This window comes from Pan troglodytes, chromosome 23 (genome assembly GCF_028858775.2).
Source record: "Pan troglodytes isolate AG18354 chromosome 23, NHGRI_mPanTro3-v2.0_pri, whole genome shotgun sequence".
Lineage (NCBI taxonomy): Eukaryota > Metazoa > Chordata > Mammalia > Primates > Hominidae > Pan > Pan troglodytes.
The window spans coordinates 11,612,421-11,636,901 of NC_086016.1; the positions used below are offsets into that span (position 1 = coordinate 11,612,421).

At 36.6% G+C, this 24,481-nt stretch overlaps 1 protein-coding gene across 1 annotated transcript; it reads left to right on the top strand.

Moving 5' to 3' along the window:
* Positions 1-6,261, top strand: LOC134809686 (unconventional myosin-Vb-like). Its single transcript, XM_063807808.1, has one exon. It carries the CDS (start codon positions 1,587-1,589, stop codon positions 2,352-2,354), a length of 768 nt encoding a protein of 255 aa, XP_063663878.1. The 5' UTR covers positions 1-1,586; the 3' UTR covers positions 2,355-6,261.
* Positions 6,262-24,481: the final 18,220 nt, after the last annotated feature.

Here is a 24,481-nt window from a genome sequence, read left to right on the forward strand (position 1 = left end):
TGGTATGATTTAAGCATGACAATAATGAGATAGGAATCATACTATTATTCCATTTTTACAGGTGAAGAAATCAAGGTCTACAAAAGAAATCAAATAATATGTCCAAATTCATATGGGCTTTGATTTTTGAACTTTCAAATTTTTGTCTTTGCTTAATACCTTTTGTTTTAAAATAATTTGACTCATAAGAAGTTAAAAAAAGAAGTAAAATGAATGACTATGCTATTTTCAGGCAACTTTCCCCAATGATTATATATAACTTAACCTAGTACATTGCCAAAATCAGGAAATTGACATTGTTTCCATACCATTAACTTAGGTTCAGACCCTATTCATATTTCTAAGGATTTTACATGTACAGATGTGTTTGAATGTATGTGTGATGTGTGTGTATAGATCTATGAAGTGTGGATTTATGTAACCATTACCATTATCTGGATGCAGAACTGCTCTATCACCACAAACAAAGTACATGTTTTCACGTTATCCCTCACTAATCATATCTTCCAGCCAACCCTAACCCTTGGCAGCTACTGTTCTGTTCTCCAGCACTGGGATTATGCTATGTAATTCAGGTATTTTTTTTGAAACCAAGCTTATGATGTTGCTAAATAAATAATAATGTTTATAAACTATTATTTTCCATCTTTATAAATGGCATACTGTAGCACATATTCCAATGTGCTATACATGTATAGGTGAGCCAAAGTTTGAACATCGATCTAAGTGCACAAACATAAAAAATATTGTATGCTTTTATCATAATATCTCTATTTGTAATCTTTTTCCCCAAATACTAGTAGTAGTGATGTTTGCTTTCTCTTATTTAAACTATCAGAATCTTTAAACTTTCTCTTATTTAAACTATAGTCATTACTAATTGAAAGTATGTTTGAATACTGCCTGATTCCACTTACACAAGATAGATATATATATCAGTCATATCTATGTGTGTGTATATATTTATATATATGTCAGTCATATATATGTGTGTGTATATATTTATATATATGTCAGTCATATATATGTGTGTATATATTTATATATATCACATACACACATATATAGATGGAGTTAGGTCTATGATCTCTATATATTTATATACACACATATGTATTTTTAAACTATTACAGGAAGCAAATAGTACAGTTGATTTCATATAACAAGAGTTATTGGATATATATGGGCAAAAGTTAATGCATATGGGCAAATAAATTGATGAACTTACAGACTCATTTATTTGACATATATTTATTGTGTGGTCTCTATTGAATGCTGGTTATCTTCCAGGAGCCTAAAATTCAGCAGTGAATGTAACAGGCTCAAATCCTTGTCCTCAAGTGGCTAATATTCTAATCGAGGGAGAAGACAATAAACAAAGTTAATAAGCAAAATATTCAACATACTAGTTGATAGGAAGTTCTTTGGTGAAAAATAAAGTAAGAGGAAAAGAATGAGAGGAAGCTCTAAAAGCAACTGAAGATTTACATGAAGAAGCTGCCCAGGCGTTGGCCCAGAGTGAGAGGAAGCACCATGAGTTCAACAGGCAGGTCACAGTTCAGTGGAAAGAAAAGGATTTCCAGGGCATGTTGGAGTGCCACAAAGAGGGCGAGGCCCTCCTCATCCTCAACCTGGTGACAGACTTGAAGCCCCAGATGCTGTTGGACACAGTGCCCTGTCTCTCCGCCTACCTCCTCTACATGTGCATCCGGCTCGCGGACCAAACCAACGATGATCTCAAGGTGCACTCCCTGATGACCTCCACCACCAACGGCACTAAGAAAGTCCTGAAGAAGCACAGTGATGACTTTGAGATGACGTCATTCCTGTTATCCAACACCTGCCACCTTCTTCACTGTCTGAAGCGGTACAGCGGGGATGAGGGCTTCATGACTCAGAATACGGCAAAGCACAACGAACACTGCCTTAAGAAATTTGACCTCACCGAATACCGTCAGGTACTGAGCGACTTTTCCATTCAGATCTACCAGCAGCTCTTTAAAATTGCCGAGGGTGTGTTACAGCTGATGATAGTTTCTGCCATGTTGGAAAATGAGAGCATTCAGGGTCTATCTGGTGTGAAGCCCACTGGCTCCCAGAAGCACTCCTCCAGCATGGCAGATGGGGATAACTCATACCGCCTGGAAGCTATCATCCGCCAGATGAATGCCTTTCATACAGTCATGTGTGACCAGGGCTTGGACCCTGAGATCATCCTGCAGGTATTCAAACAGCTCTTCTTCATGATCAACCCAGTGACTCTTAATGACCTGCTCCTGCGGAAGGACGTCTGCTCTTGGAGCACAGGCATGCAACTCAGGTACAATATAAGTCAGCTTGAGGAGTGGCTTTGAGGAAGAAACCTTCACCAGAGTGGAGTAGTTCAGACCATGGAACCTCTGATCCAAGCAGCCCAGCTCCTGCAATTAAAGAAGAAAACCCAGGAGGATGCAGAGGCCATTTGCTCCCTGTGTGCCTCTCTCAGCACCGAGCAGATTGTCAAAATTTTAAACGTTTAGCCTCCCCTGAATGAATTTGAAGAACAGGTAACAGTGGCCTTTATACAAACGATCCAGGCACAACTACAAGAGCAGAATGACCCTCAGCAACTGCTATTAGATGCCAAGCAAATGTTTCCTGTTTTGTTTCCATTTCATCCATCTTCCCTAACCATGGAGCCAATCCCAGCATGTCTCAATCTGGAGTTCCTCAATGAAGTAGATGCATGTTTAGTCTGATTCCCGATGTGAGCAAAAAGGAAGTATAGACAGTAAAGTAAATTCAAGGATCTGTTAAATCTGGTAAAAGTAGATCAAACCAGAGATTGACAGCCTGTGGAGGGTGCTGAACTATACAGAATTAGACACAACTATGGCGTTATTTTTTGTATGTACTGCTCAGAATAAAAACACTTGAAATGTGGAAGATTTTAAGTTTGATTTCAGTCCAACAAATATACATAATAATTTATAGACACCAAGCAGTCCCCATAGCCATATAAAAGATGCCAATTCTATAAAATGAAGCTGCCGAGTTTTAATCTTTGCATATAACTGGAGAATGTCCAAATTGAAATACTAACTATATATAAGTCACATAAATTGCCTTCAAAGGGCTTTTAACAAATAATAGTACTAATAACCATGATAATGACATATACTGACATTTCCCAAAGTTTGCAAACCATAGGTGTGGTAGAGTTTGTGGTGAGATGTGTTAAGAACAAAAATATGGGGATGAGACTTCCGAGAAATGTCCCCAAAATATTTTTTAATGGCTGATTATACAAAGACAGCAGTGTAACTGACCTCCAAACCAGACATTTTGAGTACTGGTTTCTGAAGCAAAATTAGAAGTGCCAGTCCTCAGTGTCCTCAAACGCTTTTGTGTAATCTTGGTTTAATGGAAGAGATGATTAAAATGCTGCTACCTGAAACTCCAAGTGAGAAAGATGGAAAAATAATTTGTGTCTGATGCTAGTCCATACACTTTCCAAGTCCCACAAAACTCTCACAAAAATGTATATAAGCTAAATATTACAAAATGATAACAACTTGTTTTATTTATAGATGTAAAATCCAAACAATGTGAAAGCTTTTAATCTCTTAATACCATTAAGCCTCCAGTAAGAGCCTCATATAATGCTCTACTATTCCAAACAACTGAATAGTAAAACAAACTAACCTCGCACATCAGATTATCTGAAAAACCTTCAAAAATACTCAGTTCAGGGATTACTATTATACAAAAGTTTGGGGTTTTTTCAAGAGAATAAAATGGCTTAGGTCAACTTTCCCCTTTCAGGTTATTTTCAACGTTTTTCAAACGTTGTAATTCAAAATTGTAAATATCTCTCCTATGAAATAAGGATTTTAAAAAAGAGTAATTCAGTAATATAACAGACGTAGATGTTTGCTGCTCTTAGAATTTTTTGTTTGTTTGTTTTGGGGCTCTTCAAAAGCAAGCATTCAGTTAGAAACCCATATTATTCTTTCCACACTTTTTTTTTATTATACTTAAAGTTCTAGGGTACATGTGCACAATGTGCAGGTTTGTTGCATATGTATACATGTGCCATGTTGGTTTGCTGCACCCACTAACTCGTCATTTCCATTAGGTATATCTCCTAATGCTATCCCTCCTCCCTCCCCCCACCACACAGCAGGCCCTGGTGTGTGATGTTCCCCTTCCTGTGTCCAAGTGTTCTCATTGTGCAATTCCCACCTATGAGTGAGAACATGCGGCGTTTGGTTTTTTGTCCTTGCGATAGTTTGCTGAGAATGATGGTTTCCAGCTTCATCCATGTCCCTACAAAGGACATGAACTCATCATTTTTTATGGCTGCATGGTATTCCATATTCTTTCCACACATTTTTTTTTACTGTCTTTTCCCTATTTCTTGATAGCAGTATGCTGTTTCCATGATAAGAACAAATAGTGTTTGCCAATCATAGAAGAACAGCCTCTGTATTACATTGAGAAAATGAGATTTATCCATGGATTGGAAGTAGAACAGCCTGCCTCCACCCTCCTTTACTCAACCACCCAACTTAAAAGGCTCTAGGAAACACAGCACACTCCAAGCTACCTTCTGTACTGTGCCCTTAGACCACAGCTTCCTCAGTCATTCTCTGCATCTCCTGGGGCTTAACCCAGTCTTAGCCTGCGTTGAGGCTGCTGATAGTTGTGTTCCAATCAGTTGCCATGGACATTATCCCTTCCACATCCACATTAAACATGCCAGCTTCTCTTGGGTGTCTGCAGAGCTGTGCCTTTTTCTTTCAGTTTCAGTTACATAATCACTGACGTCCATGACACTCACACATGGATCCATGTGCTGACTTCATTTAGAAAGCCAATCTAAAACAGCTGGGTTTGTGGCTACCTCTTTAAAGTTGTTTGTGAAGTATAATTTGCTTTTTGATGTACTTTAGTTTGAAACTGAGTCCCTTATGTAAGGACTGTCCTTAATCTTAAAAGACCAAAAATGCCTTGTTAGAGAGTTAAGGAGTTTTGACATGCAGTGGTTCCACAAATACAGTGGCTTACTGTCCTTATATACTGTCTTACACCATCATTCTCTCCATCTCTCTTGGTCACTACTGTCTGCTGTCACTGGTTAATTACTAGATGCCAAGAGCTTACTGAACAAAAGCTTGGCAATCAGAATAAATGGGGAAGGAAGGACCTTATGAATTGTCTACTTAGCCTAAGAAACGACAGGTTTAGTTCTTCTCTTCCAAAAGATACAGGTATATCACTGGAATTGTACTTAAAATTTATAGATGACTAGCAAATATATACTTTATATGTACTTAACATTTAGATCAATCTTATTTAATACTTGGAGGTTAGAAGAAGCATCTTTAGGGGAACTATATAATATTCTGTTAGCATTTTCTCTGCATTTTTAAAAATCATTTCATCTCAAACACTTATCAGCGTCATGAAATCAGTAATGACTCTTAAACAATTCAACATAAAGGTTTGAACTCTGTGCTAGATGTCTGTTTAATTTTTTAATATTTAAAATTTAGTTCAGGCTTTTCTCACCAGGTGCCTTTAGTGGTGACTAAGATAACTGACTTCTCAATTGTTTCTCTGAAATAAGTGTTGCTGTGGGAATAATTTTAATGTTCAATGTGATATCATGGTGGAGTTTTGTCTTTTAAAACATTAGAAGCATTTTAAATACTAAGAATCAAATATTTATAGATCAAACACTTGTGTTTTAAGTATTATACGGGACCTGTTTACATATAGTAAATGTGTATGTATACATGAGTTGTTGCTGAAGCCGACAAGCATATTACATACATGCATTTTCCCTGTGCCATCCTAGTTGCAGTTAGAGTTCTAGTACCTGTAGGCTCTCCTGGGAGGCAGATTAGACCCAAAGGTAGACATTTTTCCCTTTCCCTGAAGCATGATGGTGGGAGTTGATTCTTTGATTTCCTTAGTACCAAACTTTAAGGCTTTTGTAAAAAACAAAACCAAAAAACTAGGAGCTTGGAACATTTAAAAATTAACACTGCTACCATCAATTCATCAAATATTTACTTAGAACCTTCATACATTAAGATTCTGGTAACCAATAAATTAGAATTTATTTCTTCTGCATAAAGTAAATTTTCATACACTCGACCTACTGAGACAGCAAAGGTGTCCTAATTTGAGGCATTTGTGTAATGCCTACATAACTAAATGGTAACTAAAATGGGACAGCATGGGGCAAGACCTTGTAGTTCTTCACAGACTATTTGTCATCAGTTTCTCCAATTAATTTGCTACATGAGCCAAATAACCATAATTCACCTTTTGTACCCACTGGAGCCATAATTAGAGAATTAGAGGGTGTAGACAGAGGTTAATGCCAATGACAAACACAGGGCAGGATTTATTATTATTATAAAGGTCATTACATACAAAAGATTAAAAAAAAAATTCCTAATTCTAACAAAGGGGATCAACCAGAAATGAAACTAAGCTACTTTCTGAAGTGACACTGTGTCAGAATAATCCAGATTTGAATATAATATTTTGCCACCCACTGACATTTAGATGAAGGACTGCCTCTCCGGAAGAGTTCAGAACATATTCAGGGGTGAACCTAACACCAGGGAAGAAAGACTACTGATGAAAATATTTTTCCACTTTGAACAAATCTGTAAACTACACCTTTCTTTATAGAAAAATGCTTGGAATAGTCACTGTAATATTTAGCTGTGGATAAAAATTTGTGAAAATAAATACTTTTGAATTAGAAAAAGCAAGGAAAAAGAATGGGGTTGATAGGATGTATATTTAAAATAGATTAACCAGGAAAACTACACTGTGTTTTATATATGTGTGATAACATATGTATAATTATATATCACTATATATAATAACTATATCTTTATATCTGGTGCAGGTGAGTAAATAACCCATGCAAATATCTGGGGAAGGAATAGTCCAGGCACTACAGGAATATCAAAAAGGCCAATATGACACAAGCAGAGTAATGACAGAGTGATATGGAGTGAGGAGCAGATGAAATAATAAGAAAAGTAGGCAGGTCGTTTTGAGGGGTATGCTTCTCAAATTCTAATTTGCATATAAATCACCAAGGTTTCACATTAAAATAAAGATTCTGATTCAGGTGGTCTGGAGAGTTTATATTTCTTACAAGTTTCAGGGGATGCTGGTGCTACTGGTCTGTGTATCACACTTTGAATACCAAAGGACTGGAGATGCGTGCATGGTAAGGAGCTTTGGGATGTGAGTAATGTGGGTTGAATTGTGTCTTCCCCAAAAAGATGTTCAAATCCCAACTCTCAGTACTTGTAAATATGAGATTACTTGGAAACAAAATCTTGCCTAGTCAGTCAAGTTAAGTGGATTCAGATGGGCCCTTATCAAATGACTAGTGTGCTTGTAAGAACGTGGATATTTAGAAAAACACACAGTGGGTAAAGTATGTGAAGATGAAGGAAGAGATTGGAGTCATGTAACTACAAGCCAGAGAATGCCGAGGATTGATGGCAACTGTGAGAAGCTAGGAAAAGACAAGGAAGGATCCTCCCCTGGAGCCTTCAGAGACCATGACCCTGATGACACCTTACTTTCAACTCCTAGCCTCCAGAACTGTGAGAGAATAAATTTCTGTACTTTTAACCTACTCAGTTGGTGGTAATTTGTTACAGTAGCCTGAGGAAACTAATACCTTGAGTGGGATGGAGAGTGAAGTCATTGGAGGGTTTTAAGAGAAGAATGGCTCGGTCTGACTTATTCTTAAAGAATCACCCTAATTGCAGAAACAAGAATAGACTGAAGGCAAGGGGCTACAGGGAAGTAGGAAGACCAGTTAGGCGGCTATAGCAGTAAACCTAACTGGAGAGTGGAGAGATGGTGGTTTGAATCAGGGGGGTAGTGATGGTGGTGAGACAGGAACAGAATCTGAAGATGTTTTGAATTACTATTGATAAAATTTGTTAACATAGTATGAGCTATAAAAAAATGAGGGTGGCTGGGAATGGTGGCTTACTCCTGTAACCACAGCACTTAGGGAGGCTGAGATGGGTGGATTACCTGAGGTCAGGAGTTTGAGACCAGCCTGGCCAACATGGTGAAACCCTGTCTCTACTAAAAATACAAACATTAGCCGGGCATGTTGGCGGGTGCCTGTAGTCCCAGCTCCTCAGGAAGCTGAGGCAAGGGAATCACTTGAACCCAGGAGGTGGTGGTTGCAGTGAGCCAAGATCATGCCATTGCACTCCAACCTGGATGACAAGAGTGAAATTCCATGTCAAAAAAAACGTAGAATGATTTATAATACTTTGGGTAGAAACCTAGTAATGGGATTGCTGGGTCAAATGGTATTTCTGGTTCTAGAACCTTGAGAAATCACCACACTGCCTTTCACAATAGTTGAACTGACTTACACTCCCATCAACAGTGTAAAAGCATTCCTATTTTTCCATATCCTCTCCAGTGTCTATTGTTTCCTGACTTTTTAGTGGTCGCCATTCTAACTGGCGTGGGATGGTATCTCACTGTGGTTTTGATTTGCATTTCTCTAATGACCAGTGATGTGGGAGATCGGTCAGGGTGGTGGGAGAAGCTATAAGGAAAGATGCAAGCCTTCTTGAAAGGTTGGAAGGTCTTGCAAAAGCTTCATGAGAGAATAAAGGTGAAGGAAGAAAATTCTCTTTCTCTGAGGCTAAGGGTGAGAAGTAGGTGCAAGGAAAAGTGAAGAAGTTTATCTAAATATGCTTGTTTACTTATGTCATCAGGAAACTGACTTTTGAACTTCTGAGCACGAGACTGCTCCCTGTAAGAGGGAGCAAAAATGTTAATTACCCAGCAATTGTGTTGACTCCAGGCCTTGGACGTTATACCAGTACTGAATAAATACAAGCAGCTCTGGCTTATCGAGACTGCTAACTCTCCTCTGCCCCTAGTGCTTGCAACCTCCTAGCCTGCTCTTACCCTGTATATTTGTGTCTGAGTACTCCTTTCTTCTGTTGCTCAGCCACGGTCTGCGGGATGGACCCGGCACAGTGATGATGAGCTTTTTTTCATATGTTTGTTGGCCGCATAAATTTCTTCTTTTGAGAAGTGTCTGTTCACATCCTTTGCCCACTTTTTGATGGGGTTGGCACAAGCACATGTATGTTTACTGCAGCACTATTCACAATAGCAAAGACTTGGAACCAACCCAAATGCCCATCAATGATAGCAGCCTGGATAAAGAAAATGTGTCACATATATACCATGGAATATTATGCAGCCATAAAAAAGAATGTGTTCATGTCCTTTGCAGGGACATAGATGAAGCTGGAAACCACAGTCTCAGCAAACTAACACAGGAACAGAAAACCAAACACTGCATATTCTCACTCATAAGTGGGAGTTGAACAATAAGAACACATGGATACAGGGAGGGGAACATTACACACAAGGGCCTATCAGGGGGTGGGGGGTAAGGGAGGGATAGCATTAGCAGAAATACCTAATGTAGATGACAGGTTGATAGGCGCAGCAAACCACCATGGCACATGTATACCTATGTAACAAACCTGCATGTCTGCACCTGTATCACAGAACTTAAAGTATAATTTAAAAAAAAAGGGCTGCCAAGGGTATAAACAGGGTGTTTCATGGCTTAATAACTGTATAACTATAAGGTTGGAGTCTATTACCTCCTCATATGAGGAACATGATGAGAGAAGGTGAGAATGGGAAAGATGCTGGGTAAGTGGGGAGAATAGTAGAAGGAGATTAAGAGCTCTTTTTGAGGTATGTTCACTTTGAGATGCCTATTTTGCCTGCAAGTGGAGATAGTAATTAGGCTACTGGGCATAAGTCTGGAGTCCAGAGCATAGGTCTCCACTGGAGATTTATCTGATATGAGTTATTAAGAGAAATTATGATGTTTGGCAAGCATGTCCTTAAGTTGTGAGATTAACATCAAGAAGGACAATCATGTACTTCTAAAACATGGTGTTCAGTGTCACTTATTTGAAAACGTACTGGGCCATTATTTGACCTGTGACAGTTCTGACATTCATTCTAAGACTACCAGATATGAAAGTCAGGAGACTGATTATTTTCTTTTTTGGTGCTTTTCTCACTCTAAACTTCAACTTTCCATATCATTAAAGCCACTAAGGTAAACAATTAGCCTAAGAGGTATATTCATTATTTTTTTGCTGCCTTTAAATTTGATGCCTCATTGTAAAAAATATGACCTCACTTGTATTTGTGTGGATGATATTTTAAAAGATCATACTGGGCAGATAATATGGACAATTTCATTATTTAATACTTTAGACTAATGCCAATCATTCAAACATGAATTCTTCATTCATCTGTCTTGTCAAAGAAACAGAGCTCATATTGCATATGTGAAATATCACCTAGTGTCTATTTCAATCATATATATTTTCTGTTTGTATCTTAGAAAAATTATTTCACCTCAACAAGCATATTGCTTGTTGGAATTATCTGGATACAGTGATAAAATAATTATTTTCATCAACATCTGAAGAAAATGCCTATGTATCTGTTGGGATGGGAGGTGGGATGGAGAGGTGTGCAGTTGTCTAGCACCACTTGTGGCTGGGAAGGTATGTGTGTCTACAGTAACAGAAAAAATTTATTGTTACCACAAAGATTCCCCATAGCTCCTTTAAAAATAAACCTGCCATCTTGATCTCCATCTGCCTGAATCTTTGCGTATCTCTCCCTTGGTTCAAAATTCTGACAGAGAATAGAAGCATATTTATCAATCCTTCAAGCCCCAGTAGAAACATCAGGGGGAGAAAACTTACCTATTTTGAAATGGTTGACCAATTCTCAGTGACAAAGCTACAGTTACAGTCTGATTTTCTTGTCCATTGCCAAGAAAAAATGATTCGGTCTGACTCCAATTTATAAGGGCATGTTGAAAGCAAGAATCCTACTTGTAGAGATTCTTCTTCTAGGCATGAGGAATGGTTATTCCAGGTAATGGATTCCTAATTTGCCCTTCTGTGGAACTAGATTTGCATGACAGATGACAGAATATTTGTCACCTTAAGATTCTTGAAAAATTAATTTAAAGCCATGCTATTTCTAATTGTTTTGGCTTATGCTCTGAAGGTTTTTTTTTGTTTTTTGTTTTTTTGAGACAGAGTCTCGCTCTGTCGCCCAGGCTGGATTGCAGTGGCGCAATCTCGGCTCACTGCAAGCTCTGCCTCCCAGGTTCACGCCATTCTCCTGCCTCGGCCTCCCGAGTAGCTGGGACTACAGTCTCCCGCCACTACACCTGGCTAATTTTCTGTATTTTTAGTAGAGAGGGGGTTTCACCGTGTTTGCCAGGATGGTCTCGATCTCCTGACTTCGTGACCCGCTCGCCTCGGCCTCCCAAAGTACTGGGATTACAGGCGTGAGCCACCGCGCCCGGCCCTGAAGTTGTTCTAAGGCTGCCAAAATGGTGGTCACCAACATAATAGGTACCATTTTTCCATTATCCAGTGTAAAATATATATAATATGTTATATAATATTAAACAATATATCTGCTGGTGCATATAGCTTTATTATCATATAAGCTGTATGAAAGCAGAAATATGCATTTAAATTCAACATTTGCAGAATGTTTCCTTTTTTTTTTTTTTTTCTTGAGACAGAGTCTCGTTCTGTCGCCCAGGCTGGAGTACAGTGGTGTGATCTCGGCTCACTGCAACCTCTGCCTCCCGGGTTCACGTCACTCTCCTGCCTCAGCCTCCTGAGTAGCTGGGACTACAGGCGCCCGCCACCACACCCAACTAATTTTTTTGTATTTTTAGTAGAGACGGGGTTCACCATGTTAGCCAGGATGGTCTTGATCTCCTGACCTCGTGATCCCCCCACCTCAGCCTCCCAAAGTGTTGGGATTATAAGCATGAGCCACCGTGCCCGGCCTGCTTTTAGCTCTTACGATCGAGGGTAAATCTACTTATAAGGGTGGATTGCAATATGCATATATTTGAAGAAACCTGATACACATTGCTTCATTTTTTCATACAGCCTTAAGCAGATTATTAAATTTGCCTTTTTATTTGAGTACTAACACTTTTCCTACATAGTTAGAGAGAGCTGTTTGCTCAGTTAATGCAGCAAGGGGATGAGGGTAAGAATGTGTGACAGTTAGCTCATTCTAATTTGCTTATTGATTGTTGGACATATTCCCTCAATTACTTGACCTCAGCTCCTATATTGGGGCTTACATTAGGTGAAGACCCAGGGTCTCAGGGCTCCATGTGGGTGTTTGAAATCACTTGTCTAGATATATAAAAGAGAACAGGATATACTCACCACTTGCTTGGACACATTTTACTGCCTAAACGGTTCATTTACACTGGCCAGTGATGCATTACTTCTTGCCCCTAAGCGTTTCTCAATCTGTGTTTTGTGTCTAAAATACGCCTTTTTCTCCATAATCTTTTAAGTTATCTTTTTTTGCTAGCATTGCTTATAAAATCTCATTTTCTCCAAGAAATCTCTCTTGAAGCTTAGAAAAACAAAACTGGGGTAATATTTTCTAGGTAAATAGGCACAATTCCATAATTCTATATTCCATGATTTATATTAAATATAAATATTGATACATATTCTTTGTCTTTCAGAATAGGTATGTTATGTTCATATTTGTCAGGTTGGATCAGTATTTAAATTTTACTACTGAGATAAACAAAGAATTATTAGCAATTTTTAAAAGTTGCTGTACAATTTGTCATATTTCATTGTGCTTCTTCATGACAAATATGTCCAAGATTATATTGGGAGATGCCATTTTCTGTACTTTATCCCCAGATTTGGGAGTGATACTTATTACAGCTTTCAGAATTTCAAGAAATAGTAGCACTACTTTTAACTAGACTAAAGTCTTTTGTTTTTCTTTTGTATCACTTTCTGGACATTTGTAAATTCACAGGATGTCTTCCTCAAATCACAAAATGCCTATCTTCTAATTCAATTGGGAGGTCAGATACCGGTTTAATTCTGGAGCCATATGAATATTGCCTGAGTTAGTGTTATAGCTGAATATCATGCAAATGTGGAAGAAGTCTATTGAATCAATTTCATTTTATACATGGAAATAAGCAAACAGTTGTAAATAATATGGAATATTAAAAATCTTTCTAGTAAACCAATGTTTATGCTTTTCAATTGTCTTGCTAAAGAAACATAGCTTCTTTAGCAAGATGTAATATACCATGATGGAAAGTATTGTGCTGGAAATAAAGAAAATAACAAATTTTGGGTCTCAGCTTAGTTTATCAGTTACCTAGTCTTAAACAAATCATATATCACCAGTGAAATTTAGCTTTTAGACATCAGTAAAGTAAGAAAATAAGCCTTGTTTACCATGAAATTTGATGCAAAAATTAGGTAATATTTAACTGGACTTATAAAGGACTTCTTTTTTCAAGAAACAATAAGAAAATGACCTGAAATAGTATAAGTTTTCATTCATAAGTAAAATTATTGCTAATTCACTTTACAATAGTCTACTTTTATTAATGGTGATCCTTGCATATTAAGACTTATAATCCTATTAATAATTGCTCACCTACAAATGACATTTGTCAAGGGATCAAAGTTTTCATGTACCACATAAAATATTATTATAACAAAGTAAACCAGCTGTATGCCTTTGATCACTACATCAATATCTAGATCTTTTAGCTTCTATTTCTGTTCCATTCTGCCAGCCAAGGGTCTTTATAAAAATACAAAGGAAAATGAACAGCTAGTAACACATTTGATGTGCCACTCTGATGAACTTCAGAATGCTTAATATCATCTTGTTTAATTTCATGTTTCAAAAAGCTTCTCAATGGCAGGATCAATTACTTTCAATCTCCACATCAATCAGTCCAGATGGTTCTCATGATTTGCTAAGGATAGCTGCAAACTGAACTTTGTGAACCCACGATGCATATTGTGTTAATCCTTGATATGGAAGGATCCTTCTGCAGAATAAGCGGAGCTGAAAAAGGTGTGCTTACTTTCACAAACTGAATGTTATTTAAGGAATAAAAGGTATTCTTTAAAGTGTTAAATCCAGATGAACACTGAAAAATACAGTCTTCAGAAAAATCAAGTGATTTCACTTCTGTATTCATTGTTGAAATGAGAACATCATTTCATTTCTAATTCTAATTTGAATTTTGATTTAAGGTTAAAAACACTTTAAGATTGTTTTGTATTGCAGAATAATCTGTAACTTGTTCTGTAAACACTAGTTGCTAGGCTAAAACAGTGAGTTATATTTCTTTGTGTATGATACTATTCCTTTATTGTCAATTTTTCCTGAACTCACCAGTAGAATATATTTTAACTTGAATAATTTAAGAAGCAATGTCACCAATATGGATAGAACAATAATTTCACTTTTGTTACTAATTTAATTAAGAAGGTGATTTTTAGCAATATCCATTTATATTTGGTTGTGTTTTTATCTATTTCAATTATTTTCTATATTGGAAGTAATTATGAATTTTAATTTTCATACAGCCCTCTTATCTTTTACTTAAAAAATTTAATGTTTAATGAATTTGGAGGGAGGGCCAACCTTCATTCTTACATTTATTTATACATTCAATGTGAAAGCAGTACTATTCTCCTGAATGTTCAAACAAGCAATGGAAATTTGCAAGAGAGAAATAATTTAAAATTTTCATCACATTGTATTGAAATTTCTTCTTTGTTTCCGTTTTTTCACCAGATCTTGAGCTCTTGAAGATGCATTGCCCATAGATGGTCTTCATTAATTTAAGCAATGTTTTCAGGGCAGTTATTCTGTGAATATGCCTGTAGGATTTAACTGGTCTTTGAATTATGGATATTATTTGGAGAGCTGGAGAGGAGAGTGAAGGACACTATGTAGGTAGGCAAACATCTTGAAATTTTGAAACATTGTGTAATTATTTTACACATAACTGCCTGGACATGACCAACAGGTATAGGAATAGAATCTGTTGGTTGCTAAAACTATACATTTTTAGTTAATGTCCAACATGTACCAATAGATGCCACTGAAGATCTTCTATGAAGTTCCTCCTAAGAGTCATAACTGGTCAACACAGTTCATCCATGGGGAATACAGACTATAACTTACTAATGGATTTAGGAAGGAATCTACCTAGCATTTTTGGGAAAATGTGAATAAATCAACCTGATCAATGTGGTGGGTTCCTCTAGAAAATAGAAAAATAGGGTTAGGCTTAGTAATGTGGAGATTTGAGAAGATAGATCTGGGGTGATAGGATATTAGATATAACAAAGGCAGTCTCTTCAACTTTACCAAGTTTTTCTTGTCATTTGTGCTGGTGTCTATCAAATTGTATGTGACTGCTTGCTTTCAATATGGCAAATGCATCTTCAGAAACATTATAACTAAGATAACTTTTCCAATAGAGTGCAAAATGTGCATCTCTAGAAAGGTTTACTCAGAGAACTCTGGCAATACAATGCCACATACATGCAGCTTTATGATCTCTAGTTTGATTTCTCCTTCCCTTGACCCTGAATAGGACTCTACAGTCAAGGAAGTTGAATGGAGAGGGAATTTGAGAAGTCAGGCTGTGTTTGTTAAAAGGGTTTTATGATGTCTTCTCTTTGAGTAAATATACTGGCTATTGTATCTTCCTTCCTTCCTTCCTTTATTGTATCTTCCTTCCTTTATTGTATCTTCCTTCCCTCCTTCTTTCCCTGTTTCCTCCCTCCCTCCCTTCCAGCCTTCCTTCTTTCCTTCCTTCTTTCCTTCCTCTCTCCCTTCCTTCCTTCCTTCCTTCTCTCTCTCCTTCCTTAACTCCCTTCTTTCCTTCCATCCAGAACTATTTTTGAGAAACGCTGTGATGTGTCAGTTGGTAGCACATTCTCTGGAGCTGGTTGCTTGGATTAAAATCATAAACCTTCCTCCTATTAGCTATGTGACCTTGAACAAGCTACTAGGCTATAAATTAGGACTAATAATGGCATCAATATGATCCTGCTGTAGATTGAGTTGTATGAGTTAATGTATGTGAAGCATTTTTATCTGGTAAGAATTGGATAAAATACAGTTACTATTTTATTTATTGAACACTTAGCATTTTTTAGCTTTTTATTTTGAAAAGATCATAGATCTATAGGGAGTTTCAAATACAGAGAGGTCTCGTGTACTATTCTACACAGTTTATTTCAAGAGTTACATCTTGTATAATTTAGTACAATATCAAGACCAGGCATTGACATTTATACAATGTGAATTCATAGGTCTATGCCAATTTTATCACATGTTGATTAATGTGACCATTATTACAATTAATTTACAGAACTCTTCCATCACTAAAAGTGTCTTCCTCACATTTTATAGCCATATTCATCTCACATTCTCATACCATCACTAACCTCTGGAAATCACTAATCTGTTTTCTATATGTATGTTATTTTATTAAAGTTATATACATGAAATAATATGCCATGTGTCCTTTTGATATTTGCTTTTTCCACTAAGCATAATGCCCTTCAGATCTATGCAAGTTATTGCACGTGTCAAAAGTATATTCTTTTTTATTTCTTGGTAGTATTTAATCATATGGATATACCACAGTTTATTCAACCATTCACCTGTCCAACATCTTGGATGTTTCCAGTTTTTCTCTGTTAGAATTAAAGGTGCTATAAAAGATATTAAAGATCACATATAGGTTTTCATTTCTCTTAGATAAATTTCCAGGGGTGCAATTGCTGGATCTTATTATAAATATATGTTTAGTTTTTAAAGAAACTGATAAATTATTTCCAGAGTATTATAACATTTTACAATTCAAATAATGTATGAATGATACAGTTTCTTCATCATTGCCAGCTTTTGTTGTCACTATTTTTATGTTTAGTTGTTTTAATAGGTGTGTAGTTACCTAGTATTTTGATAAGAGCTGAGGATACAAATTTGAGTTGATCAAGAAGTCAAACAAATAGAAAGCAATCATTAAAGATTACAATAAAAATAAACAAAGTGAGGAGACTGCTAGTAACCAGGGAAGGAACTTTAATTAAGGTATTTCAGAAAACTTCTTAGCCGAGATTTCAAAGAACAATGATCTAATTTTACAAAAAGCCACAGAAAGCTTATTTTAGAAAGAAAGAGAAACAAGCACAAAATTCTAGAGGCAGAAAAAGGGTTGGCATATACAAAGACTGTGGAAATAATTAAGAATGTTTTGGGTGTGATAAGAAAAGAAGGGAAGTGTATGACATGTGGTTGGAGAGGTAGGTAGAAAACATCAAGCCAGGATCTATGGTCATTAAAAAGAAGTTGGAAATTTTTCTTTATATTAGCAGAGGAAAGCCAAACAAGGAGTTAAAGCAGAAAGTAGGGAATGAAGAGTCAAGATCTTGTGTGCTTTTAAAAAAAAAAGCCACTCTGACTACTGTGAAAATAGAGCATTTAGGGAGGAGATGACAAGTGGGGAGGCAGATTTGCAATGCATTGTGGTATTCTGACAGAGAGATGTGTGTGGCTTTGAGAAGTGTTCATGGAAGAAATGGAAATCTTGGAAATGGAGAGTCATGGGGAAAAAAAGAACCTAGGTCGACCTCTAGGTTTTGGGCATGAGTCATACAGGCACAGTGTAGTACCATTTATTGAGATGAGAAAAGCTGCTGAAGGAATTTTGTTTTCCTTTGTTTCAGTGTGAACATGTGCAGCAGTCAGCTTGATTTCAGACATACTAAATTTGAATTTTCTGTTAGATACGCAGGATATTTCAAATAGGAGATTGGATATATTAGCTAAAATATTGCATCTGCAAGTCTCTTTTTTCAACTGATCTTAGATGGATGGATAAATAAGATAAACCAGTTGAAGTCCAGTGGAAAAATATTCCATTAAAATAAGACCTATTTGGGCTTCTATTATGATATTTTGCCCTTTCTTATCTCTGTGACTAGAGTGAATAATAATAATCAGAGATGCAGTTTTCTCACCTGTGCAATAGTAATATCTATTAGATATGCATAGTGTGGAAAATTAGCTAAACTCATTCATACAAAGTAACTCTGACATCGCAGGTTCTAAAATTAACAACATTTAGAATTTTAATCTTCCATCTAGTTTTACCATTTGGAGTATATAAGGAAACCTAGAAAGAAACCTTATATCCACTTGTCTATCCTATAATGTTTGCACATTATAGGGTATAATCTCAGGGCATAAATACAACTTTTTATAATTCCTATAGAGTGATACCCTTAGGCCAATATTACTGATCTTGAAAAGTGGGGTATTGAGGTATTTTACTTGGTTGTAAGCCATCAACGTGTTTTACAAATGTGATATTATGTTTTGATATCAGTAAAAAAAAAGAAGCTTCAAAATGTCCTCTCTTTCTTTGAATGCAATCACAATCATTTCCTTTTTGAATTTTAAATATAAGTAACCTAAAACTTAATAACTTGCTCACAAGTCTAGAAGCAGACAAAATATCACCCACAAACCTGATTTATAATACTACGTTAAACTGACAAGGTTTTAGACATTCATAAACATCTTTTAATCTATTCCCCTTTTGCATGGATATGTAAATATATACTCCAGGAGGTATAATTTTTGTAGTTATTGTAGTGCTTTTTAATGAAGAACTAAGTCTATTTTCACAGTGATAGAGAATTGAGTTGAGTTCTTTTGACCCTGGATGGATTTGTCTAGTTTTTAAGGTGCTACTTAAAAATGTATAGGAGAAAATAAAAATAAATTATCTCTTTCATAAGTTAAAATATTTTACATTTCAGCATTCTGAAAGCACAGAGGATTCAACAAAAATGATGGTTTAGAATCAAATTCAATAAAGAAACATCAGCTTGAGATCAGACTCTCTGAGGAATGTTTTTTTTTTTCCTGATGAATCTGAGCCATTCAAGGTCCTTATAAATACGTGAGAGCACCTTTGATTTTTGACTTTTTATAGTTAACAATTTCCGTTTGCTAATACAAAAGACCTCATGCCTTTTCATCCAGAAAACAGAGAACACTTTCTATTATGTAAGAGTATTATGTTTGAAGGAATATGTTTGCTTCAACTATGCGTGCTACGGTACAGAAAGCAAAACCACCTCCCTGTAGGTCTAAATCCAAGGGGTTTTCAATGTATTTGGGTTAAGTCATGTTGTAAGGTTATAGCTCTCTAAGATTTTTACAAGATGCGTTATTAAACATGAATCTTCTGTAACGTGTACAGCATATCTTGTATAAAACAATGCAATATTTTCTTCTAAGTATGGGATGGCTTTGGTCCCCCATGCTTAAAAAAACTTTGAAGAGACAATTCATCTTTTTCCTATGAAGCAATTTTTATTAATTGACATAATTCTTCAGCAGTCAAGCTATTACTGTCATTAGGTAGTCCTTTCCTTTATTCAGAAGCCCAAGAAGTTAGTAGAGGTTTGTATACTACGCACCTTTCACCAGAAAATAAAAAGGGAGAACTTTAAGTATTTGACATCATCAAAAATTAGGTGTTATGGTGCTATGCTTAAGTTTTGATATTATATATTAATTACATTTCCCTTAGTACTACCTCCTCTGAATTCTTGAGCCTGTCAGTAGTTGAAAACATTTGAACTTAACCATTTTTGCACATTCAGAACTAAATGTCTGGGTAACTTGGGAAATAATACTCTACAACCTGTGATGGAGCAGGGAGCAGGGTCAGCTGTCCATTAGCATCTCTTGTGAGGTCTCTCCATTTTCATAAAGAGGCTTGAGAAAATCTCCAGATTTGCCTGAGGGTAGACACAAAGCAATGCTCAGTTATACTCAATGTTATCAACCTCCTGGACTTGGTATAAAAGACTTTTTGAGCACTGTATTGCCTATTAAAAAACAGTAAAGTGTAAAAGATAGTTCTTTAGACAAATTGGGCCACGGAAATGCCAAATCATTAGTTTTGGTGTCTGTAATGCCTCACAAAGTTATAAACTTTTATGAATAATTTGCTAAGAAATTAGCTCTAATGACAGGCAGTTTATTTATATACCTTGATAACATCTACAGGTATCTTATGCACATGACATTATAGAAATATTTGTTTGGGTTTTTCTCAACCAGTCATTTTCTACACCATAATTCCAGCTCAGCCCACTCCACTTGCAATTGCTTGCTCTCATCTTCTAACTCCTGTTTATTCTTCTCAATTTCTGCTGCAATGGCTTCAATTAACCTGCTCCTCTGTATCTTGTATGCTTTTTAGTTCACTGCTTATTTCCTTCTTCCTGCTGGAAAACTTGGCTAAATAACTCATATTAATATTTTAGCCTCATTTGGCTTTAAGATTATCTCATAAGGATATCCTATATAAATGGTAGTTAATATTTCTGAGCACCAACTTCCCTTACTCCAGCTCTCAGACTTCTTCCCATTGTTATGACAATTGAAGGCTTTTTAAATTCCTGTCTTAGGAGAAGTGGCCCAAAATTTGCCATAGATCTATGATGTTTTAATTAATACTGACCTCTGAATGATCTAGAAAATAATGGTAAACCATGTATACATATTTTTGTGTGCACATATGTGCATGTATCCATAGCATCTGTGTGTGTGTACATTTTATAGATTTTGTCTTTGTATGAAGAAATATACTGAATATCCAAATAAGCATAATTTCTATACAAGTGAGGTATGTGGGTTAAAATCTAGTGAACAAAATATAACTATACATTCATGATTTGGAAACCTTTTAACATGATTCCTGAGGAATTACTCAATTGTTAATTGTTTCTGCCTTCTCTACCAAAATGACTAATATTTGGACTGAAAAGAAAAAAAGAGAACCTCAGTAAGGAAGAGTGGAATTTCTGTAGGTGGTAACTCTGGAATATCCCACCAAGAGAATGAATCAGATTAAAATAATGACTGTAGAAATTTCCTTGTTAGTGAATATTCAGCCTGGCCTTAAGGAAAATGTAGCTCTCTCTTACTGCTTTGTATCTTATTTCTTTTACTATGTCAATTCTCACCCTAGTAGAACTACTACTAGTTCTAGTACCATGGCTATCATAGACGCAACCATTATATTCCATTTAGTTTCTTCCTCAGGTTCCCTAACAATTGTTTGAAACTGAATATAGATGATTATGTACGTGTGTGTGTTCACTTTCATGTATGTGGTGTATATGGGACGTGTGCAGTTTTCAGTTTTATATATATTCATATATATACATGCATATATATGTATAATATACATATATACATGCATACACATGTATAATATACATATATATACACATATATGCACACATATAATCACTGAGTTCCAAAGTGAGTCTTTATTTGGGCAATTGTATTCTCTCCCCTCTGTCTGCTCACTGGCCTTTGCAAGACATAGCAATTGCTTGATTTTCCTTTGGATAAGAGTCTTATCTTCGGCACTCTTGACTCTAGCCTTAAATTTAGATTTCTATTCCAGAATACCTCTCATATCAATCTTAAAACCTAAGATGGGTAAAGAGGTCATAAGATTTTTAGTATGAAAGAGTTTGCTTAGTTAAATTATATCTCAGGAAACTCATTCATCTACAAGTTAAATTGTAAAATATTGTTTGTTGTATCTGAAAAAATCTTTAGAACATGAAATGTAACTGGGTAGCCTGTTATATCAAAGAACCCTCGATTTATTAAGTCTCCTCATAGCCATATCCTTATATAGCCCTCTCTGACACTGACTTAATAGACACTTGACAAATGATAGTAAATTTAGGCTTGCCAAATTAAAATGGCACCAATGCCAAATGAGAACCTGATCTACTCTACCAGAGACACTAAGTGGAGGAGAACCCAGCTGATAGCACCAGTGAACTGCCAGATATTTGAGTGATGTCACTTTGGACTATGTAGGCCTTGTCAGTCATATAAGGAAACCTAGGCAAGACTCCGAATATTATCCTCCTGAGCCCAACCAAAGTTAACAAATTGTGAGTTTGTGTTTTAAGCAACTAAGTTTGATGACTGCTAATTACACAGCAATGGATAATTGAAATAACAACTAAAGATTAAAGATGAGATAATGTATTGTGTTTAAAAATTTAGCAAGTGAGTACTTCATGAATATATTTACCTTGATGGCATTACAAGCTAAATTTTACTGGGCTTTATTAGAACAAATTATTTGAGCATTGATGAGAAAGTGAACTTTCAAACTATCTTATTTACGTTTATGTTTCAGTTATCCCACAAAAGCAGGAAATTGCTTTCAACAATGCACCTGAGGTATTTTATAGTAACTCTCTGGTTATTTCCATGTATCAAGTGGAGAAATATGGATCAGACACAAAGACAATAAGATTCATTGCTCTCTAGCAGAATACTTTTTCTTAAATGGGTTTATTAGTAAATTGATGAGAACTTGATTCGATGTTTACTCTGACGTGTGATGTAAAGTTCTTCCTAAAGCCCCCTTTCTTTTCCTTTTTAAAATTATTAACATAGATGAATACAGAGAATGTGAACATATTAGATATATAGATATCACAACAGGAGAACAGTAAATGTTATGTTTTAGACTATTTCAACCCTAAAATATGGACACAGGTGGGAATGAGGATCCAATTCAGCATAATAGCCTCTAATGGAGTGGGAAACATATAAAATCCTATGTTGCTTTATGAAATGTTGCTTATTTGCTGCATGGTTTTAAAAAGTATCAGTTTTATTTAATAGTGGGATCTTTATGTCAGTGATTACTGATGTTTCCAGCAAGCTAATTCATACCAGGGAGACAATGTAAACATTTAGAAAGGGGATTATATTTCTGTACTATCTGCATATGTCAGATGACAACGAGAGTTTCAAAGTACAATCTTATGAAGGGTTGTATTGCAGATTTGGCCTAGAAGCCCAAAACCATTAAATTTTTATCAAAATTATACCTGAAAATTCTTCATGTTGTTTATTAGCAGTCATTATCTTTACAAAGATATAGGAAATAAAGTGATTTCCATCTGTTGCAATCACTTGCCTTTTACAATAGACAAAATTGTTATTTTCATTAGGTTTTACAAAAGGAATGATATATAAATTTTTAAAAGGCATGTTTAGGTTCTTTCACCAGAGAAATTTAGATTATTCTTGCATAAAATCAATAAACATAATCCAGCACATAAACAGATCCAAAGACAAAAACCACATGATTATCTCAATAGATGCAGAAAAGGCCTTTGACAAAATTCAACAACACTTCATGCTAAAAGCTCTCAATAAATTAGGTATTGATAGGACATATCTCATAATAATAAGAGGTATCTATGATAAACCCACAGCAAATATCATACTGAATGAGCAAAAACTGGAAGCATTCCCTGTGAAAACTGGCACAAGACTGGGATGCCCTCTCTCACCACTCCTATTCAACATAGTGTTGGAAGTTCTGGCCAGGGCAATCAGGCAGGAGAAGGGAATAAAGGGTATTCAATTAGGAAAAGAGGAAGTCAAATTGTCCCTGTTTGCCGATGACATGATTGTATATCTAGGAAACCCCATCGTCTCAGTGCAAAATCTCCTTAAGCTGATAAGCAACTTCAGCAAAGTCTCAGGATACAAAATCAATGTACAAAAATCACAAGCTTTCTTATACACCAATAACAGACAAACAGAGAGCCAAATCATGAGGGAACTCCCATTCAAAATTGCTTCAAAGAGAATAAAATACATAGGAATCCAACATACAAGGGAGGTGAAGGACCTCTTCAAGGAGAACTACAAAGCACTGCTCAATGAAATAAAAGAGGATACAAACAAATGGAAGAACATTCCATGCTCATGGGTAGGAAGAATCAATATCGTGAAAATGGCCATACTGCCCAAGGTAATTTATAGATTCAATGCCATCCCCATCAAGATATCAAAGACTTTCCTCACAGAAATGGAAAAAACTACTGTCAGCGTCCTCGGGACCCAGCTCAAGGCTGACGGAGAGACACTTTCGTCAGTGGGGGACCCAGGACCCGCTTCTCCGCGGCGCGGTTTTTCTTCTTTCTCTGCCGCAGGTGCCTCACCTTCCCCTCATGGGCTTTCTGCTCTCCTTGGGGTACCCCTAGCGGGTCCGAGGTGCACCCTGGTTTCCAGCCAGGGACACCAGGTTCCCCAGGGCCCAGCGCAGGGGCTGATGGGAAGACACCTTCGTCCGTGGAGGAGCCAGGCCCCGCTTCTCTGCAGCGCGGTTTTTTTTTTTTTTTTTCCTTTGCCCCAGGTGTCTCACCTTCCTCTCATGGGCCTTCTGCCGGCTTCTGGGTAACCCTAGCGGGCGCGAGGCGCACCTGGGGCTCAAACCAGGGTTGCCAGGGTCCGTGGGGCCCAGGGCAGGGGCTGATGGGAAGACACTTTCATCCGTGGGGGACCCAGGTCCCGCTTCTTTGCGGCGCGTTTTTTTTTTTTTTCTCTGCCACAGGTGTCTCACCTTCCCCTAATGAGCATTCTGCCCGCTTTGGGATAC